General features: G+C 39.1%; 1 protein-coding gene across 1 annotated transcript in view; it reads left to right on the top strand.

Annotated features, from left to right (window-relative positions):
- coq8b (coenzyme Q8B) overlaps window positions 1-20,270 on the top strand; it is a 68,473-nt gene that overhangs the window by 193 nt on the left and 48,010 nt on the right. Inside the window, exons 2-4 of the mRNA XM_039768124.1 lie at window positions 2,928-3,118; window positions 11,592-11,942; window positions 13,303-13,369. Of these exons, the coding sequence (XP_039624058.1) occupies window positions 2,933-3,118; window positions 11,592-11,942; window positions 13,303-13,369 (604 nt within the window). The 5' untranslated portion in view covers window positions 2,928-2,932. The remainder of the gene's footprint in view (window positions 1-2,927; window positions 3,119-11,591; window positions 11,943-13,302; window positions 13,370-20,270) is intronic.

Genomic DNA, 20,270 nt, shown 5'->3' with positions numbered 1-20,270 from the left:
CTTTAATTTGTGTGATGAGTTTACGATGTGTGTGTGCGACGTTTTCACAGATACAAGGCTGTTATGGCATAACGTGTATATATTTGGGTATATACTTTATATGCGCTAAGAATTGCGTTTTAAAGAAAACACCATACACAGCTTTTCAGAAGTAGCTGAGTGATTTTATTTCCTTTCTGAGCGTTTGCATACTATTAGTACTTTTTAAAAGATGTTGACAGTTTGGTTACTGCACTTTTTACCTTTCCTATGTATTCTGGCTCTGATTTTGGATGTTTTTTGAGTCGAGTCTGCTAAACAAGTAAGATCTACGTCCCTACCCATTTACGACGATAATTGATATAGTACAGACGCAGTATACAGTATAAACAGAAACGTTGCAGTCTTATATGAATGGACCTCCTTCCCATATAGAGCATGTATGCAGTAATTTGCTTATTGGCACCTCGATCACAGGAGAAACTGAGCTGACAGCCAGAGTTTGAGCTCCAGGTGGTGGGCCAAAATCCGGCTTGCTGAATTTTTCGGATTCTTGTTAAGTACAGTCTTACATGTTGTACAAATGCTGACATCTTCAAATATAGGTCTTACCTTTTTCTTTCAACGTGTTTTCAAAGCCCAATTCTACTTGACGGGGCCAGATGCAAAGCAAAAACGAAATCAATTATAATTGTTAATACTAAATGCAGTAACGCATAAAACAAAATCCTATTCCATTGGCATTTGTAATAAACTCACAAAGTTACAAGCTTTTAGCATTGGGCACTGTCATGCTTTTAATCATCTTTTTAAATTTGGCATTTTGTTCTCCCATGTACTTCACTTGGCATAGGAATTCTTGTCCACTTTTTTTTTTCTTCTTCTTTCAGTATGTATTTGTTCTCCTATCTTGAGTAGTGAGTGATGGCTTTAGTAATTTTCTTAAAATATAGCATGGATGAAGTCTGCTTGTATTCTCTTGTGTCTGCAGGGATTTTGCTCAAGGTACCCTTGAAATCCTGTGGGTTAGGTTATTTTGGAACTAATTCAAATCTCAAAATGAATATACGATACATCCATCAGTGCTGATATCCATTATGTGTTTGAATTATAGGTGTTGAGGTATTTACAAAGATCTAAAGTTGGTTGTAGACCTCAGTTTTATATACAGCTAGCAAAATGCTCGCACTTCGCAGCACAGAAGTAATGTGTTAAAAAAATTATAAAAAAGAAAATGAAACATTAAAAAAAATAACAACATGATTGTCAATGTAATTGTCGTAGGCTTATTTCAGTATTGACTGGGAATTTGATGATTGTAAAGACTTTAATTTCTGATTGTAAATATTGTGTATGAGAAAAGCACATTTTTAGGATGTAAGGATCTCTTTGTAAAACATTTGCAGTTCTGTCCTTGGGCTGTAAAATGACCAAGCTCTCTGCTGAGCTTACTCTTGAGCAAGCAATGTACAGTTGGCCATGTGAGAAGCAATCTTGTGTCAAGTAAATGACAGCCTTGAAGTGGTGGAGTAAACAAAAAGGCAGGAGCCACCAGCAGGAAGACGTGAAGGAAGGCCAACAATAACAGGCTTGAAGCTTTGGAGTAAAGAAGAAGGGAATAGTGATCATGACGAACAGCTGAGGAAAGTAAGGAAGCTAGTGAGGAGGCACATGAGCGCGGGGTGTCGTTAATGTATATAGACAGGGAGCCAACCAACAGGGTAAGTGCGTGGACAGTGGTCGTGCGGAAAAAGGAAGGGGGACCGGGGGTGGCCCTTGTGTGTCTCTGCTGTGAAATAAATTGTCTGTTAACGGAAATAAGGAATGAAAGTTCCTTATGGTATAATGGAGAGAACTGCCAAAAAGAAGACGTTATTTTCAAAAGTTTGTTATGGGACACTTCGCAAAATGAAACATATTTAACGTTTGTAAGTACAGTGTAAAGGATGAGCATGGGAAATTTGGGCTTCCTACGTATATTGGAAGTCGCAGAAATAGTAAGGAGGGTTTTCCTCTATCTATATGTATATATACAGTTTAGGGGGTACTCCCATTTTCCCCCCCTGGGTGTTGCAATATGACATTAAACATACCTAACTTTTGTAAGTACATTGCAAGGAATAAGCATGCAAAATAATAGCTTCCCATCTATATGGAAGTGGGGAAATTAGTGATGAGTCAGTGAAGGCTTTGCCTTATATATGTATAGAAACCATTTCACATTTTATCTACTTAACTGAGTGCCACCTTCTGCAGAATATGCAACATTCTCAAACCTGCTTAATCTGTTTGACAGTTGCTGGGGAGCCAGGGCCAGTAAAGGCAGCACCAGCTCTGGATAGGGTGCCACATGTGGCCATTTTGTAATAACTAGTTCACCTAACGTTAGTGTTTTTGGGTATTTGGGACACAGTGAGAAAGTGCAGACTATGCATGGACAATGACTAGGTGCTATATTTGATCCCAGGACACTGGATGGGGCTGTGCTAAATATTATGTCACCGTTCAGCATAGGTAACTTGCCAGATGGTCCAAGCTAACTGTTCAGCTCTCCTCTGGATTTGAATTGTACCTCAGGGTAAGTCTCATTTTTAAAATGTCCAGAGGTTCTACTTCCACTATGTGACTGAAGCAAATCCTGGATGTTCTGTCATATTCCATCCTTCTACTTCTCTGCCTCTTTACTAATTATTTAAGTTAAAAAGAGTTTACTTAAGCTAAATCATGCTGTTTGTCAAGAAAGTCCTGAATAGATAGATACTTTATACTGTATGATTCAATGAAAGCATCTGTCTCTTGGCTTATTCTTTGTATTACCAGCATTACCAAATTACAGTTGGAAGTGTGAAGTACATACCAAAAGGTACTATTGTTCTGATAAAAGAACTCCAGGGAAATGAAACTTTTTTTCAACCCTTTTTCAATAGTTTTCTCTAAACTCTGTGTAGGTGCCATGATGCTAGCAGAGCTGGTTCAAGTGTTGCGAGGGGCTAGCCTTGTTGGAAAGGCTTTTGCCCAAATTCAAGGGGAGCAGTTCAGACTGATGGCATGCAACTCCACACTGGCCACTGGACTTAAAGTTGTTCAACAGCAGGCAGAAAACTGTATCAGCACCATGCTGGTAGAAAGAAGATACCAGGTACAAGAAAACATATTTTTAATATTCATTTGATTTCTTTTTTTTTTTTTTTTTCAGGTACAGATTTCTGTTGTGTTCTGTTTTCCTGGTTCTTTGTCAGAGTTTACAATTTTAACAAAATGTCCTCTCTAAAGTGTGCTCCTAGACAGCAGTAAGAAAGATGCAGGTACATCCAGTATATTTGTATTGGAGAAAAATTCATGGTGATCTCTGCATGGGATGATTGTTGACCATCATATATAAAAGGCTGGCTAGGCTGCTCTGTTTAAACCATTGTATGTCACAGCTGCATCTAGAAATCATAGACACTTTAAAACCAGAGGCTATTTCTTGGCCAAGACTGTACATCTTACTGATATTGCATAGTGATGAAATCCCATGGGACAAGGATACAAAATGATATTTGCATGAATGCCAGAACTGTCCACGTGCACAACTTTTCTTTGCATCGGTTATGTAGGAAACCAGGAGAGCAGAGTAGGACACAGACTTCACTTTCTACACTGGCAAGATTACAGCTATTTTGTAGTCCACCAATTGAATGAATTTACACAGGTTTCACATCAAGCATAGCAACATGGATGTTCCTTCAACAGCCATGGACACTGTGAGAGGGAGTTTAAAGTCACAGTGCTTATGGGCAACGTTAGAACACAGCCAGAGAAAAAAGAATGGATAGTTAAACTCGTGCTAAAATTTAACACATTACGACATGGTTTAAATAGAGACAAGAGTATTATGGCCAGATATAAGGATTGTTTACATCTCTCAGACTGACACAGACAGCCTGTTTACAGACCCACATTTTATTAAAAAAACTCATCAGAAACTTCAAAAGACTTTGTTGGACAGTTATCTTATCCAAAGATCTTGCCTATACATTGTTCTCATCTTTTGCCTAATTAATCTTATCCTGGAGAGGTCTGTTTAATTTTTTTACTTTTAAGATGTCTCACTTGAAGGTTTTCCAGTGTTGTTATATGTCCTTGTGCCTATATAAACACAGGGATTTCCAGTCTCTCTATTACATCTTGCCAGAAGAAGAGTCTTGAGTTGCCTCGAAAGCTTGCATATTGTAATCTTTATAGTTAGCCAATAAAAGGAGTCATTTTCCTTGACTTCTCACTACATCCATAATGGCTAACATGGTACAACATCCTAGTGCTAGTTCACCAATCAAATGTGATATAGAATTCCTACAGTGTTTCCTGGGTCTGCACTTGGTTATTCCTCCCAATGAGTAATATCATGTAAATCGCTAGTGGGAGGTCCCCAGGATGTATCTTGACCAGGGGCCTCATGTATAACGCGTGCGTAGAACTCGCACTATAACATGGCATAAGCACAAAAAGCCGAAATGTGCTTACGCACAGAAAAATCCAGAGGCAAGATTCTGTGCGTACTCCAACTTCCACGTTCTTCCGCTACATAAATCCCTATCAGCGTGAAAAGTAACACTCGTGCACGCACTTTATGTAACTCCCCTGCTTCTCCCAGAATTACGCTTCTTTAAATATGCAAATCAATATAAATCGCCCTTAAGCTCAGCCTTCTGTGAAAAGGCAATTGGAAAAGCACGGGGGAAAATATAAGAATTTCAGCGAATACCAAGTAGAGGCAAAGGAAAAACATACTCTTTGTTCAAATAAACCGTGGTATAATCAACAAAAGGAAGTTGATCGAGTGACATAGCGTGTTGGAGAAACTTGAAAGCTCACGTTCACAAAATCGCACAGTGCCGGAAATAAAAAAAGAAGTCGCATATCAAAGTCGCCGTGAAAAGGCGAGTTGTAGCCCTCTGTGAGTGTCATATGAAAGCTTATTAGGGTACAGAGAAAAAAAGGCACACAGTGCCGATAATTCTCTTTCAAATCAGCTGCTGCTGTGATTCACACTCGGATACAGTGATATAAATACTCCGAGTGGTGCAGTGAGAGTAATATGGAAAAAGATGATCCGCTGTGGCAACTCCTAACGGGAGGAGCTGAAAGAAGTGAGAGTAACAACGCTAAAGCAGTTATGGTATTTGGAATACTATATGGCTGTTCCCTGGACCATTATATTGTTAAAAGTTAATTACAATCAGATGCGTTACACTGAAACTAACCGCATACTGTTTATTAGTGTATTTATAAAGCCGTGTCAGGAAAATAAGGAGTAACCACACAGGAACAGTAGCACTGCTTTGACGCTAGGTGCCGCAAGTCTGCAAAACCGAGTGGAGAACTTGCGTACGACAAGGCATGAGGTACCGTGGAAAAGTTTGTGGCTTTACGCCAAGTGTAGGTTTTATACATCGCGATTTGAACGTGGAAAAGTTCTTCCGCAACATTTCTGTGCGTATGCACTGTTTATACATGAGGCCTCAGGTGTCTAAATTAAATTAGCTGGAATTTCTCAGTCCAGAGGAAAACCTGTCACAGAGATCAAATAAAGTGTAGTCCTGTTTTATTCACGGCGCAAACACTGACTGATAATCTAATGAGCCTACATCAGCTTTAGATAGTATGCTTACTTCAGATTCCTTTTCAATGAAATGCTTTTGGCAAACCTATTCAGGATAGGACTGGTACTAACTCATGAATAATATTTCATAGTATCACAATACTGTTCTTTTTGCTTCCAGCTATGTAGCTCCTAAGAGATAGGGTCACCAAGGTTTAATAAATAATGTACAAATGAATTGGCCATATATCTTCTATATACTATAATATATTGCAATAGCACTATGTCCTGTATATATGCAATGCACTGTAAGATGTGAAGGCCTGTGTCTTGTATTTTTTTTAAATGTTAGTAATATTAATGTCCTTTTCTTACCTGTGCAATACTTTTTATTTATTTTTTTGGAAGATGTCATTTAATAATTATCGTTAGCCATTTTATTATACTTTTAATGTAGCATTTTTTTTTTCTTTGTTGTAGTGCTGGGCGGTATGACCACAATTCTATATCACGATATTTTTCAAAATTGTACCGGTTTCACGGTATTCAACGGTATTTTTTTTCCCCATGCATAAGTTAACCACATCTTCCACTGCAATTACTGCAGTAGACTGGCTAAGACTGAGTGTGCTGGCGCCCTGCCTGGGGTTTGTTTCCTGCCTTGTGCCCTGTGTTGGCTGGGATTGGCTCCAGCAGACCCCCATGACCCTGTAGTTAGGCTGTAGCGGGTTGGATAATGGATGGATAGACTGGCTAAGAATAACCATTTCCACTGTCATGAGAATTGTACATTGTACAAAAAAACATTTTAATGTGCACATAAGTATTAATACAGGTTTGGATGGCCCCATAAAGTGATAGTTTTCAAGGAGGGGGGGCACTAATGAAGAGAAGGAATTGCATTGCATGACAGTTGCAGTCAAAATATAGATCCTTTTCATTTAACAAATTTTGCAAACCACTTAAGCTAAACTTTTTGACAACATATTGTCAACCATCCAAAGAGGCATTTAAACTTAGTAAAATATCCAGAGATGCTTGTCAAAAATTGTATTGCACTGAACATGTCTTAGAAAAGGAATAAATAGTAAATTATGTTTTGTAAACCAACTACACTTTTTGTTAATGTTAACAATCTCAGTTCCACTGACACGTTAAAGTGACTTTTTAAACAACTTACCATCATTAAAATGCATAATTTATTTAAACTAATAAATAATAATAAAATAAATAATAGTGCAACTTCCAGTAATAATACTATTACTTCAAAACTTCAAGCCCAGGTACATTACACCGTATTCACCAAAATAAAATAAAAGAAGTGCAATTTGGTGAGACATCTTTACCAACTGAACTGTCATTAAGGCAAATTGCATTAATTTGGACCTTGCTTCAAGCTAAGCTATATACATAAATAATAAAACTGCAACTTGCATTTATAATGCTATTTGTGGTATAGTGGGTCCGCGGCTTCAAAAAAAATATGATCTGTTTTTAAGTCCAGTTCACTGTGTCTGTCTCCGTGGGCGCGATTGCACGACCGCGGGGAGCTGATGAGGTGATTGGGGTGAGTTGCATTCGATCATTCTCAATTGCTTCGTCGGCTTACTGCTGCATTTGAATAAGGTGCTGCGTCTACGGAGACGTATATTTATGGGCCGGCAGGACGGGGGGAAAGAAAAGAGAGAACACAAGGAGGTTAAAGAAGGGAAAAGGCAGTCATGGGAGATGATCCAGACACCAGGAAGATGAAGGCAGCACGAGCCGGGGATCCGTGAGGGAGCGCAGGCTGAGGTGATCTAGGGGCTGGTTCACCCCACTGACTAAGCGTGTAGAGCGCGGCAAGCGAAATGTAAGACCTCCCAATGGATCTGAGGAGCGACTGAGTGAGCGCGAAAGGAACATGGGAGGTGTGCTGACCTTGTACGGTCTGGCTGTGCAGTGTGGCGGCAGCCAAGACAGGGGTTGGTAGAAAGCAGTTTGTGCTGCAAAGGCTCCTCCAGCAACGCCAGTGAAGGGTGAGCCATGGAGATGAAAGGTGGTGTGCTGCGATTGGGCGAGGATAGAGACTGCATTTTAACGGATTTATTTATTATGGATTTTATCCCCACGTTTCACTGGTTTTATGGATTTGCTATTTATTTGGGTACTGTATTTTTCTGAACACTGCACAATGGACACTTTTGGTTTTACTTTTGACTGTTTTTAACAAAAGCACTTTCCACCATCCCCTGGCTTCAATGAGATTTCTTGGCACATCTCAGTCCTAACTATCTACGGTGTTGGTTCAACAGACCCCTCTGTGGGAAGAGGGAGTCTGTAGGAGACTGGCATTGTCATACTATTACACAGTAACCAGGTACATTACACAGTATTGGGGAAAAAAATAAAACAAGTACAACTTGGCTTGCAGTATTATCCAGTAGCATAGAAACAGTATTCACACATTTGAACATAATGGTCCACATCTGACCTGTTAAAACCAAAGTATCTCCAGACAACAAACACGGCACCTTTTTTCATCAAAAGTTCTTCTATGTCATCGTGTTCAACTTTATCATCTGCTGCAGCTTCTGTTTAGGAATGTTCTCTGTCCAGTTTCACCGCTCAATACCTCCACTAACTACATGCGTGTTTATTGGTGCAGCAGTAGAAAAAGGTCCCCCCTTTAACAGTTTCCGTCTGCGCCACGTTCCGAATGTTATTTAGGCTATTTAAACCGGTGTTCCGGTATAAGAAAAATTCATATAACAAAAATAAACGTGTTTTGGTATGAACCGGTATACCGCCCAGCACTACTTTGTAGGTTATTTTTGCCAGATTCTTGTGCACTAGTAGCATTTCCTGAATTACTAATGAGGCAATAATTTAGAAACATTTCAAAAGACGTTGAGAAAATGCAGTTGATTAAGTCATATTAATTCTAATGCTAAATTAAAAGATAAAAGGTATCATATAAAATATGTATAGACATTGTGTCCTTTGTTAACAGTTTATGTCATAGATGGGTCTACCATTTTGCTTTAGTTCCTGACAGCCAAACTATAGGTTGACAAAGCCCAGTGGGCTACAGGGTGTTTTGGGTCTTTGGACCATCCTTTATCTACTTAATCAAAACAACTAAGTAATAAAAAGAGGAACAATATTTTCTTATCTTAATTGAGTGTTGATTTTAATGGGAGTTTTCAGGGATGCTAGACTGCTATAACCATTGTCTGACTCATTGGCATGCAGTGTAGCAAATTCAAGCATTAGTCCTTGTAAACAAGCAAGGGAAACAATATTAGTCTTCAAACGACTAGTGCAGCGAGGGCAAGAATGACAAAAGTTACTCGTATACCACGATGTAAAAAAGGCAGGAATGAACACATACTTTGTTATGGATTGAAAAAAGATGAAAGGACTAGGAAAGCCATTCCACTACTGCTTTAGTGTCCATTACAAATGAATCATAATTACAGTCCATATTTTGACCCAAAAAAAAACCTGAAAGTAACTTTTCAGATACATTGGAAGACCCTTTTTTTTTGATGGATAAAAACAAAAGCTGGTAGCTATGACAGTAGGGAAACAACAGTATCAGAACCATCTCTGAAAATGTAATGTGCTGTATGTAGAATGCATCTTGAAAACAACAGAAGAAAGTGGTCCTTTGTTTTTAGGCAGAAGTCGTTTTTGGTTTGGAAAGATTAAAAAGCGGTAGTTGGCCTGTAAAATCTAACAAACGCAGAGAGTGTTCTTTGTCTCTTCATGAAAGGTACAAAATGGAAGCAAAAATGCAAAGTGATGTAGCAAGTACGATAATGTCTTTTAAACAGACGGGTCTTGCTACAGCTGAAAATATGAACTAAAATGTTCAGCAAGTTGTTGCTAACATTTATAAATGCCTGTGTGATGTGAATGTTTAAACAATCCTCCTGTGTTGTATTTTCATGTGTTCAGTCTTAATAAATGGTAATTAACCTTTGGAAATCGGATGGCTTAACTGTCATTACATACAGATGTTGCCCTGTCTACAGATAGCACACTCCTAATAAAGTAGAATCTTAGGATAAACAAGATGTTCATCATTAACAGATACCCACTCTAACATAATTATACCTGCCCCCTGGTATACTGGAAGCAGTGAAGCTCCTCACTATTAACCCAAAGTCTGAAGAGTGTGAATATGTTGTTTCGGGCCTAATTTTTGCTAACATGAGCATTTCCTGCATAACACAGGAAAACAAGAGCATCCTTTTGGAAAATTCAATTTGATGGTCCAAATTTAATAGATATTTGTGCAGATGTATACATACTGTAAATCACAGTGAAAGTGGTGCTGGTTTTTACACCAAAATTAATCTGTAGTCTAAGTGAGGTGTGAAAACAAAATATGAGAATATACTAATGCACTGTTAATTTTTGATGCACAAATACAGTATATGCCATCCAAAAAATATTTTGATGTTGAATAAGCACTAGAAGGAAAAGGTGTTTGTTACCTAATGCTCCTGTTTAGGTTTGTATTCTTAAGAAAATTGCATGAAAACAGAATACACTGGTGACTCTAACATAAACTGTTAACAGGAATTGTTTAAGGCATAATTGTACTTTGGACCGTAACTTTTAATTCTTGGTAGCCTGTGATTGTTATGGTTATATAATTATTTGTCATTTTCAGATAGTACAATATAGTTATTATGTCAGAGGTTACTTTAAATGTTTAGTTTCACATCTAAAAAATAACTTGACGTCATTCTAGTAATTGTTGGTTTCTTTTTAACCATTGGATCCCAATCCACGTGTGTTTTTTTTTAAATAAATTATGTTTTCTACACTGAATGTGCTTATTGACCGATCAGCCCCAACAGTGAAACCACTGATGGGTAAAGTGAATACCATTGATGATTTTGTCACAATGGTATCTGTCAATGGCTGGGATATATTAGGCAGCAAGTGAAAAGCCAGTTCTTGAAAGTGAAGTGCTAGAAACTGGAAAAGTGAAAAACAGTTAGGATCTGAGCAACTTTGAAATGGGCCAAATTGTGATGGCTAGACAACTGGGTCAGAGCATCTTGAAAATGGTAGGTCTTGTGGTGTGTTTATCTGTGTGTAGTGGTTAGTACCTACCAAATGTGGTCCAAAGAAGGACACTCGATGAACCAGCGACAGAGTCATGGACGTCCATGGCTGATTGATGCATGTGAGGAGCAAAGGCCTAGCTCATCTGGTCAGATCCCACAGAAGAGCTACCATAGCACAAGACACTGAAAAGCTTAATGCTTGCCATGTAAGAGATGTGTCGGAGCACATAGGGCATTGCAGCTTGCAGTCAATGAGGCTGCACAGCTGCAAATCACTAAGAGTACCTACGCTCACTCCTTTCTGCTGCTGAAAGCATTTACAAATGGACATGTTATCATCAGAACTGGACCATTGGAAGATGATTGCATGGTCTGATGTGTATGGATGGTTGCATGTTATTTACCTTGGGAAGGAAATGCAGCAGGATGCATCATGGGAAGAAGGCAGGCTGGCGGCAGCAATTTGATGCTCTTGGCATTGTTCTGCTGGGAAGCTTTGGGTCCTGGCATTGATGTGGCTGTTACTTTGACACATAACACCTACCTAAACATTGTTGCAGAACACATACACTTCTTCATGGCTTTAGTGTTCCCCTGTGTGCAAAAATAACACTACAAAAATCATCATGGATGATTTGAGGAACTTGACAAAGAATTGAAGGTGTTGATGTTGCCTCCAAATTCTCCAGATACCACTGGACTCCTTCCAAGGTCTTGTGTCTTTCGTGCCTCGATGGGTCACAGTTGTTTTGTTGAAATGAAGGGGGACCTACACAATGTTAGGCAGGTGGTTTTAATGTTGTTTGCTTTTTGTTGAAGGCCCAGTAGATTCTTGAATTTGTAATCAATGAGAGCTCAAGTACATTAACAGAGTTTAGAAATAAAAACAACCTGTTATACTGTTGTTCAACAAATATTTTCTAATGTTGCGGTAAAAGTTCTTTTCTTCTTCTTCTTGAAAGTCCCAGGCCCAAGAAATGGACTTTGCAGAAGACATCCCAATACAGGATGAAGAGGTCATGAAATGGGGGGTTTCGTCAGAAATGTCTTCAAGTTCTTCAGAGTCTGTGACCACAAGAGAGCAAGAGGAGTCCATCTCCATACCTAACCAGGGTCAGACTTTCCAGAGTAAATCCCATCAGTTTACAGTAAGGAAAAATTCAGCAGGACCCAATGGGACAGGAGCAGGACAAGTGAGGTCCTTCCATCACGAGTCGAGTTTTAGTGGCCTGACTGCAGAAGAGATCAAGGAAGCAAGAGAAACCAGACTGAAGCAGTGTCAGGATAGCCAGAAGAAGCCTGCTCGGCAAAAGGTGGGTTATATAGTTAATGGTACAGTTAGTTCTGCACTCTTTAATGGTTCTTCTCCAGGTGCACTGCACCTCCCCTAAAAGTTATTGAAATTTTAAGTTTTTAGTGCACTACTTATATTTGCACTTTGCTGTTGAATTTGGCTGATTGATCTGGTGTCTGGTGCAGCATGATTTTTGAGGGAATCCTTTGTCTTGTTTATATACGTGATACATTAAAGAGGGAACGCTTAGGCCATGAGCTGTCTATGTAACACTTTCGCGGAGGAGGACATGTTAAAAAATGAAAGGGAACATTATGGATGCTTTTTTGCGTGTGTGTGTTGACAAGATGTCTTACCACTGCACAAGATAATTAAAGCTTTCATCACAACTTTCATGCACAACTTCTTATTGGAGGGATGTCAACTTAACAGCTATAGCTGCTGAACTTGTCAGTGGGAGGTCAGATTACATGCCTAGTAACTGCAGGACAAATTAGATAACCCTGTGATGATGTTTAGCACAATGTCCAAAATGTCACTTGTCCCTTGTTTTAGTGACATACTGCTACATACTGCCTTATATAACTTGCTTTGTGAATGCTTCCCAGGTATGGCAGGTTCAGCTGCAATTTCTGCCTTACTGTGTTTCATTGTGTTGTGCTTAAGATGCATCAGACAGATGAGCCACTTTTCTGGTTGTGAGGTCCAAAAAACCCAGTTTCGTTATTCCTTGTGGCTGTATTATAGACATTGTACTTCTGGGTGAGTGCTCATTGCTTAACAGCTCTTGCAGACACACAAGTTGCGACTTGAGAGAATGTCAGACCTGTTTGGGGCATGTCTCAGAGTTGCTGGGAATCTTGGACTTAACAATTAGTGGTGACGAGATTATGTACCGATTACATTTATATAAGAATGTGTAAATGATAATGATGGAAAAATCGTTTAATGTGACAGGGCCTTAAGAAATTATATGATCAGCACTAACTGGAACTTTTTTTTTCCTTCCCTAATCTTATTGTAATTCCTGTATTTGTGACTGCATTCATTTGCCAAATATACATTTATTTGTCTCAAATATAATTCTTACATTTGTGACTTCATTTGTTTGCCATGAATCAAGAATGTGAACTGTCTTGGCTTTCATGAGAGAGATCACTTAGCAGTTGCTTTATGCCTCTGAATGTTCCTGCCAGTCAAGAGCAAAGATCATTTGTTGGTTTTGTAGCTTTTTGCTTACAGTAAGTGTAATTGTTTACCCTTGATTAATTTCTGATCATGAAATTAAGAGAGAGATCATGATAATCACTACTTATAATTGTCATATAATTTGTATTTGTAAGAAGTTAAAAGCTTAATTGCTGTGTTTTCTATTCTAGCTAAGTGAACGCTCACGAGAAAGGAAAGTTCCCTCTTCTCGCATCAGTAGGTTGGCAAATTTTGGAGGTAAGGAAGATGTGTATAGTTTGGCCTGTATCATGAACTAAATTTTTTTTGGAGAAAAAGACAAACTTTAAGGAAGGTGGAGTCTAAGGTCAGTGTGAGCTGTGTAAAAATCTAACATTAATATCTGTTTTTCTGCTGGGTAAATTGCAGTAGGGCTGTTAGAATACCTGAATTTTTGTATTCGATTACCATTGAAAATTTACGACAGTGAACAATACTGTGCCTTTTTCTGTAATAGAGTATAGAACCTATGAATACTAACAGTAACAACAGCCTTAACACTAGAATTACCAAAGCCTATGGAATAAAAACTCGTAAATCTGGCCCACCTTAAATCCCTTCGCACCTCTCTATAAATGTCTTTTGTCTTGTAACTGTGTCGATCAAGACAAGCAGCAAGCAGCCTGCTGCACCATCCCCCCCACCGCCACAGAAAAGGCAAGAAGTTCTCCCAGCTGAAGTCTTGATTGTCATTTATTACTAAAACATGAAAATGTTTGTTTTAACAGTGTGTTTACATAGATTGTTGTAGACACGGAACACACATGAAACGCATGTGTTCCAAATAATGATTTATTATTTCCCCTCAAACTCCAGCACTTCACTCCCAGGTAATCAAGGCTTGAGCTGGGAAAACTTCTTGCCCTTTCTGCGGCAGTGGGGCGGATGGTATAGCTTACTGTTTGTCTTGATTGACACATTTACAAGACATAAGACGCTGATGGAGATGTGCGAAGGGATTTAAGGTGGACCAGAATTACGAGTTTTTTTTGGTAGGCTTTGGTAATTCTAGTGTTTTAAATCCTGGAATATCCATCAGGTAGTCACCCAGCTATCAATTAAGTAAACTATTGACATTTCATAAATATCAAAATACAGTGCAAAGAATGAATTTTAATGTGTAGTAGAGATGGGGATCGCTGTATTCTAGAGTTTATGTTTAAACAGAAACAAAAAAAAGATGATGATGATGCTATAGACCTTTTGGTAGGTCAATCAATGAGGGTCTAATCGCAAATGAAAACATATCAAAATTCAGTGAACCGTGACATATACAAGCAGAACTGGTTAACCAAAGAAACAAACTGTAGATGAGGTCCATCTGTGGTTACCATTTGGACTGGAATAGTTAGTAATACCCTATCTTTTAATATCTTCGATTCCCTCTTAAAACTGACATTCAGTGCACTCAAAATACAATTAGGATCTACTCCCATGCAAGGCATGCAAGGTTTTGTCATACTTCTGATAGTTCATGTGGTTTTTCTTTTCTCTCTCCTTTACTCTGGTAATCTCTTGCAAGCTTCACATTATCTTAACATGAAGAATTCAAAATGTAGATTTGTTCTGACAAATGCTAATGACGTTTTGGTGAAATACAAGGAATGTGTGATGCTGGGTTTGTCAGGTGATGACATAGTTACTTCATCATCCTATCCAGGGATCAGGAGAGCAAAATAAGTCACTCTTAAAGTTAAGGCCTCATATAACTTTATTTACAGACCGATGAAGTGAATGAAAGAGTTACTGCGTACAGGTTTGGCAGAATCGCAGGCCTTTTTGAACATACTGATAGGGAGTGTTTATTTGACAAAGCTGTTGTAAAAGTGCAGGATAACCAACAGCAGAAATGCAGTTGAAACTGGGTATCATATTTTTTATGAATTCCATTTCATTGTTAAATGGTTTTTCACAGTTAAAGCATAGTTATTTAGTTTTACTGCATTTTGTTAATGTTTAAACTATATGGCATGTGAAAAGCAAAAACTGACTTTAAGGTAACTGATAATAATTTATGCTTTTATATCCAACACAAGAGATTGTATGCAAAGTCCAACATCCTTGAGGTAGTTTGAAAAGAGTCATTCGAACCTAACAACCCCCGCTCCCCAAAATTAAATTGGTTATGGGTATGTATACCTTGAGCCACTAGTTTTGGGCCCTTTTGAAGGCATAAGGATCATGCTTTAAAAGATAAATATGGGGAGCGGTTGCATGAAAGTACAATTTCTTAATTGAGTGATTATGCTTGGGGCAGTAACCAAGTCAAGTCAAGTTGGGGAGCATGCACTGGTACAGTGAATTGCAGCACCCACTACACGACAAAACAACTTGGGATCCCAGTTTGCATCCCCCTCAGGCAGACACACGGTCCAGTCCCACCCTTCGGAAATTACCCTCTATCTGCCGCAGCCAGGTGTTATGTAAGCGACCCCTTGGCCTGGTCCAGCCACTCGGGTCCAACAATGAGGATCTTACGAGCTGGATCATCCTCGGAGAAATGCGCCACATGGCTCTACTGCCGTAACTGCCGTTCCCTCACAATGCAGGTAATGTGCCTCATTCGGGACTCCATGAGCAACCACTCATTCGACATAAAGTCAAACCAACGGTACCCAAGGATTTTCCGGTGAGACGCAGTACCAAAGGAGTCCAGCCTTCATCTCGGGTCACTAGATAGTGTCCATGTCTCGCAACCGTATAGCAAGACAGGAAGATTGTAAAGACTTGGACCTTTGTCCTTTTGCATAGATATCGGGAGCGCCACACACCCCTTTCCAGCGAGCTCATGACTCCCCCATGCTCTCCCAATCTGTCTACTGACTTCATAGGAAGCGTCACTAGAGACATGAATGTCGCTGCCAAGGTAAGTAAACCTCTCAACAAGGTCAACACTCTCTCTGCAAACAGACACACTGCTGATGTCTGTGCCCAAGAGGTCATTAAAGGCCTGGATCTTGGTTTTTATCAAGCCCATGCAAGCCCAGACACTCGGACTCCTCGCTCAGTCTCTCGATCGCCCCGATCAGAGCCTCCATTGACTCCGTGAAGATCACAGCATCGTCAGCAAAGTCAAGATCTGTGAATCTTTCTTCACAATCGGATGCGCCACAGCTGCTGGACCCCACGACCTTGCCCAACATCCATGTATGTATGGACTGGCAGTAACCACTTCTATTTAATTATACATTCAATTAAAACCTCTTCTAATACCTTGTGTTTTATTCACTCACCGTCACTGGTGATGAACAAGAGAGTACTACAGCTGCTGGAAACTGTTGGTGCAAGTTATGAATATTCCTATAATGGGAAAAGCAGTCCCTGGAGTCAAAACCAGCAAAATCAACAGGCATCTGATTCACACTCCTGTCAAAGGGTCATCCATTGTCTATGGCCGTAAACTGTAATTTATCCCAAAGTTGTATATAAAACATTTATCACTACCATTAGCTATACTGTATTTGTAAATTTAGTATAGGACATTCATTGTAAAAAGAAGTACACAATATAAAAATCAATTCAACATTGGACAACGCAATGCTGTTTTGGTTCTTATGTTGCAACCATTGTTAATGTGGAGGTTGTCCTTTCACATTCTGCCCTCCTTTGTCCATTTCCTCTTTTTTTCCATAAAAGAATTGTGGTGTTTTGACCTGTATTCCTCAATGTTAACAAACCAATGCAATCCTCTAAAGATGGCATCCACACCCCACAATGCAATGCAGTGTTATGTATTACTCACTCCCTGTAGAACAGGAGGTGCTCGCTTGAAAGCAATACCCATAACAAGCACATTTTGGCCAGTACATTCATTGTTTTTACTCATTTGGCCAAATATTGAATGTGCCATTTTTGCTATTTCCAATGTAGGATAATTTGGTACACACCTATAATTTATTTGAAATGGAAAGATCAGTCTTCTTCCACATTTTTAATTTTTACATTGTATCAACGGGTTTAAACTGTGTGCAACAGAGTATTTGCTTAAGCAGAAACTGTAGGGCTTTTAATGTCAGATGTTGATTGTTTCTTTATTTGTCAGTCCCACACAATTGGCTTGTCTTTAAGTGACACTCGCTGAAGAACTGCTCATGTTTCTGCAGTTTGTCCGTGCTGACTCATTTTTACTGGCCTTCAAAATTTCACCAGTATTTGACTTGGTATAGACTTGTGACAGGTTCACTCCAACACTGAATATCTGTAATGCTTTTATACTGTTGAGATTTTCTGATGCTGTCCTTTTAAGTGCGGATTCATGCTTTATGTTTCTGTAGTCACATGAAGAAGAGCCCAGTCATAATGTCATATGGTACAGTAGTTTACCATCATTATCGTGTCACACACATGCAGAATTCAGAAGTGCCTAGATATTTAGATGTATATTGCATAGCAAAGAAAGAACAGTTCGTTAATAGCACAAAATGTGGGAAAAGGTTTAATACTTGAAAATCCTTGCTTTTATTTATTATATATATAAATATATATACACACACACACACACACACGTGGACAAAATTGTTGGTACCCTTCAGTCAATGAAAGAAAAACTCAAAATGGTCACAGAAAACTTTAATCTGACAAAAGTAATAATAAATAAAAATTCTATGAAATTTAACTAATGTAAGTCAGACATTGCTTTTCAACCATGCTTCAACAGAATTATTTAAAAAAAATAAACTCATGAAACAGGCCTGGACAAAAATGATGGTACCCCTAGAAAAGACTGAAAATAATGTGACCAAAGGGACATGTTAATCCAAGGTGTGTCCACTAATTAGCATCACAGGTGTCTACAATCTTGTAATCAGTCAGTGGACCTATATATAGGGCTCCAGGTAGTCACTGTGTTTGGTGACATGGTGTGTACCACACTCAACATGGACCAGAGGAAGCGAAGGAAAGAGTTGTCTCAGGAGATTAGAAAGAAAATTATAGACAAGCATGTCAAAGGTAAAGGCTATAAGACCATCTCGAAGCAGCTTGATGTTCCTGTGAGTACAGTTGCACATATTATTCAGAAATTTAAGATCCATGGGACTATAGCCAACCTCCCTGGACGTGGCCGCAGGAGGAAAATTGATGACAAATCAAAGAGACGGATAATACGAATGGTAACAAAATAGCCCAGAAAAACTTCTAAAGAGATCCAAGGTGAACTTCAAGCTCAAGGAACATCAGTGTCAGATCGCACCATCCGTCGTTGTTTGAGCCAAAGTGGACTTCATGGGAGACGACCAAGGAGGACACCATGGTTGAAAACAAATCATAAAAAAGCCAGACTGGAATTTGCCAAACTACATGTGGACAAGCCACAAAGATTCTGGGAGAATGTCCTATGGACAGATGAGACAAAATTGAACTTTTTGCCAAGGCACATCAGCTCTATGTTCACAGACGGAAAAATGAAGCATATCAAGAAAAGAACACTGTCCCTTCTGTGAAACATGGAGGAGGCTCTGTTATGTTCTGGGGCTGCTTTGCTGCATCTGGCACAGGGTGTCTTGAATCTGTGCAGGGTACAATGAAATCTCAAGACTATCAAGGGATTCTAGAGAGAAATGTGCTGGCCAGTGTCAGAAAGCTTGGTCTCAGTCGCAGGTCATGGGTCTTGCAACAGGACAATGACCCAAAACACACAGCTAAAAACACCCAAGAATGGCTAAGAGGAAAACATTGGACTATTCTAAAGTGGCCTTCTATGAGCCCTGACCTCAATCCTATTGAGCATCTTTGGAAAGAGCTGAAACATGCCGTCTGGAAAAGGCACCCTTCAAACCTGAGACAACTGGAGCAGTTTGCTCATGAGGAGTGGGCCAAAATACCTGCTGAGAAGTGCAGAAGTCTCATTGACAGTTACAGGAATCGTTTGATTACAGTGATTGCCTCAAAAGGTTGTGCAACAAAATATTAAGTTAGGGGTACCATCATTTTTGTCCAGGCCTGTTTCATGAGTTTATTTTTTTAAATAATTCTGTTGAAGCATGGTTGAAAATCAATGTCTGACTTTCATTGGTTAAATTTCATAGAATTTTTATTTATTATTACTTTTGTCAGATTAAAGTTATTTCTGTGACCATTTTGAGTTTTTCTTTCATTGACTGAAGGGTACCAACAATTTTGTCCACGTATGTCTGTGTGTGTATATAGCAGCCCGCTTCTTCTCTTCTTTCATCGGCATCTTTTCACGTTAAAACTGATTAAGTCAGTGCTTGTGTTGCAATTACTTAGTACATTTTTCTTAATTTTTCACTGAAGTTGACACTTAAGTCTTCAATCTGCCTCAAGAATGATTTAAGATATGAAGAGGTAGTGGAAATGATGGTGAAGGTGGTAGGAAATGAGAGCGGCGCCCGTACTTATGCGCCGCCCTGCTGGCCGCTGCCAAGAGTTTATTCTACAGTAAAATAAAAATAAAAAGAGGAATAACCTTGGAGGTCAATCATCACCCTGAAGCGGACAGTAGACTTCACGTAATATATGTGTACCAAATTTCAGGTCAATAGTTCAAACGGTTTGCAAGCTGCAGGTGCTTTAAAATCCTGGACAGACAAACGCACAGCCACGGTAGTGTATTATATAAGAAGATTGTTTAGATTTTTAACAAATATAGCTATTTTAGACAGGAACATAAAAGACGAGCCACAGGCAAGCACCTGTCCTGTGAGGGAGACATCGAGGGAAGGAGCCACTTATATGTATTCTGAGCAGCCGATGAGAGATGGCAGTAGCCTATCACCTTGCCAAAACTAAAATGTTAGACAGAAAGAGCCAGCTAGAAAAGCGTTCTCCACATTATCAGCCACCAGCCACATAGATACCAACCTGCCAAACAAACAGATGTCCTTTTTTTTTAATGTCTGTGATGGAAAACCCATCAATCTTCATTGCAGACAGCTAAAGAAGTGTCTTTATAAAAGGAGGACTTTCAAAACTCGACAAAGTAAATAGACTTTTTGAAAGAACAGTTTATTGTTGATTTGCAGCAGCTTTACTTTTGCACTCTAATTTCTTCAGGCAAGAAAATTCTTAATGTACTTAGTTCTATATATTCTTCTGTGTCTTCCGATGGACTTGCACTGGATTGTTTCTGACCTTTTATGCTAAGACAAACTGTGGCCGA

Source organism: Polypterus senegalus, chromosome 11 (genome assembly GCF_016835505.1).
Source record: "Polypterus senegalus isolate Bchr_013 chromosome 11, ASM1683550v1, whole genome shotgun sequence".
Lineage (NCBI taxonomy): Eukaryota > Metazoa > Chordata > Cladistia > Polypteriformes > Polypteridae > Polypterus > Polypterus senegalus.
The sequence above is the reverse complement of the archived record's forward strand: the minus strand, read 5'-3'. Positions and strand labels throughout refer to the sequence as shown.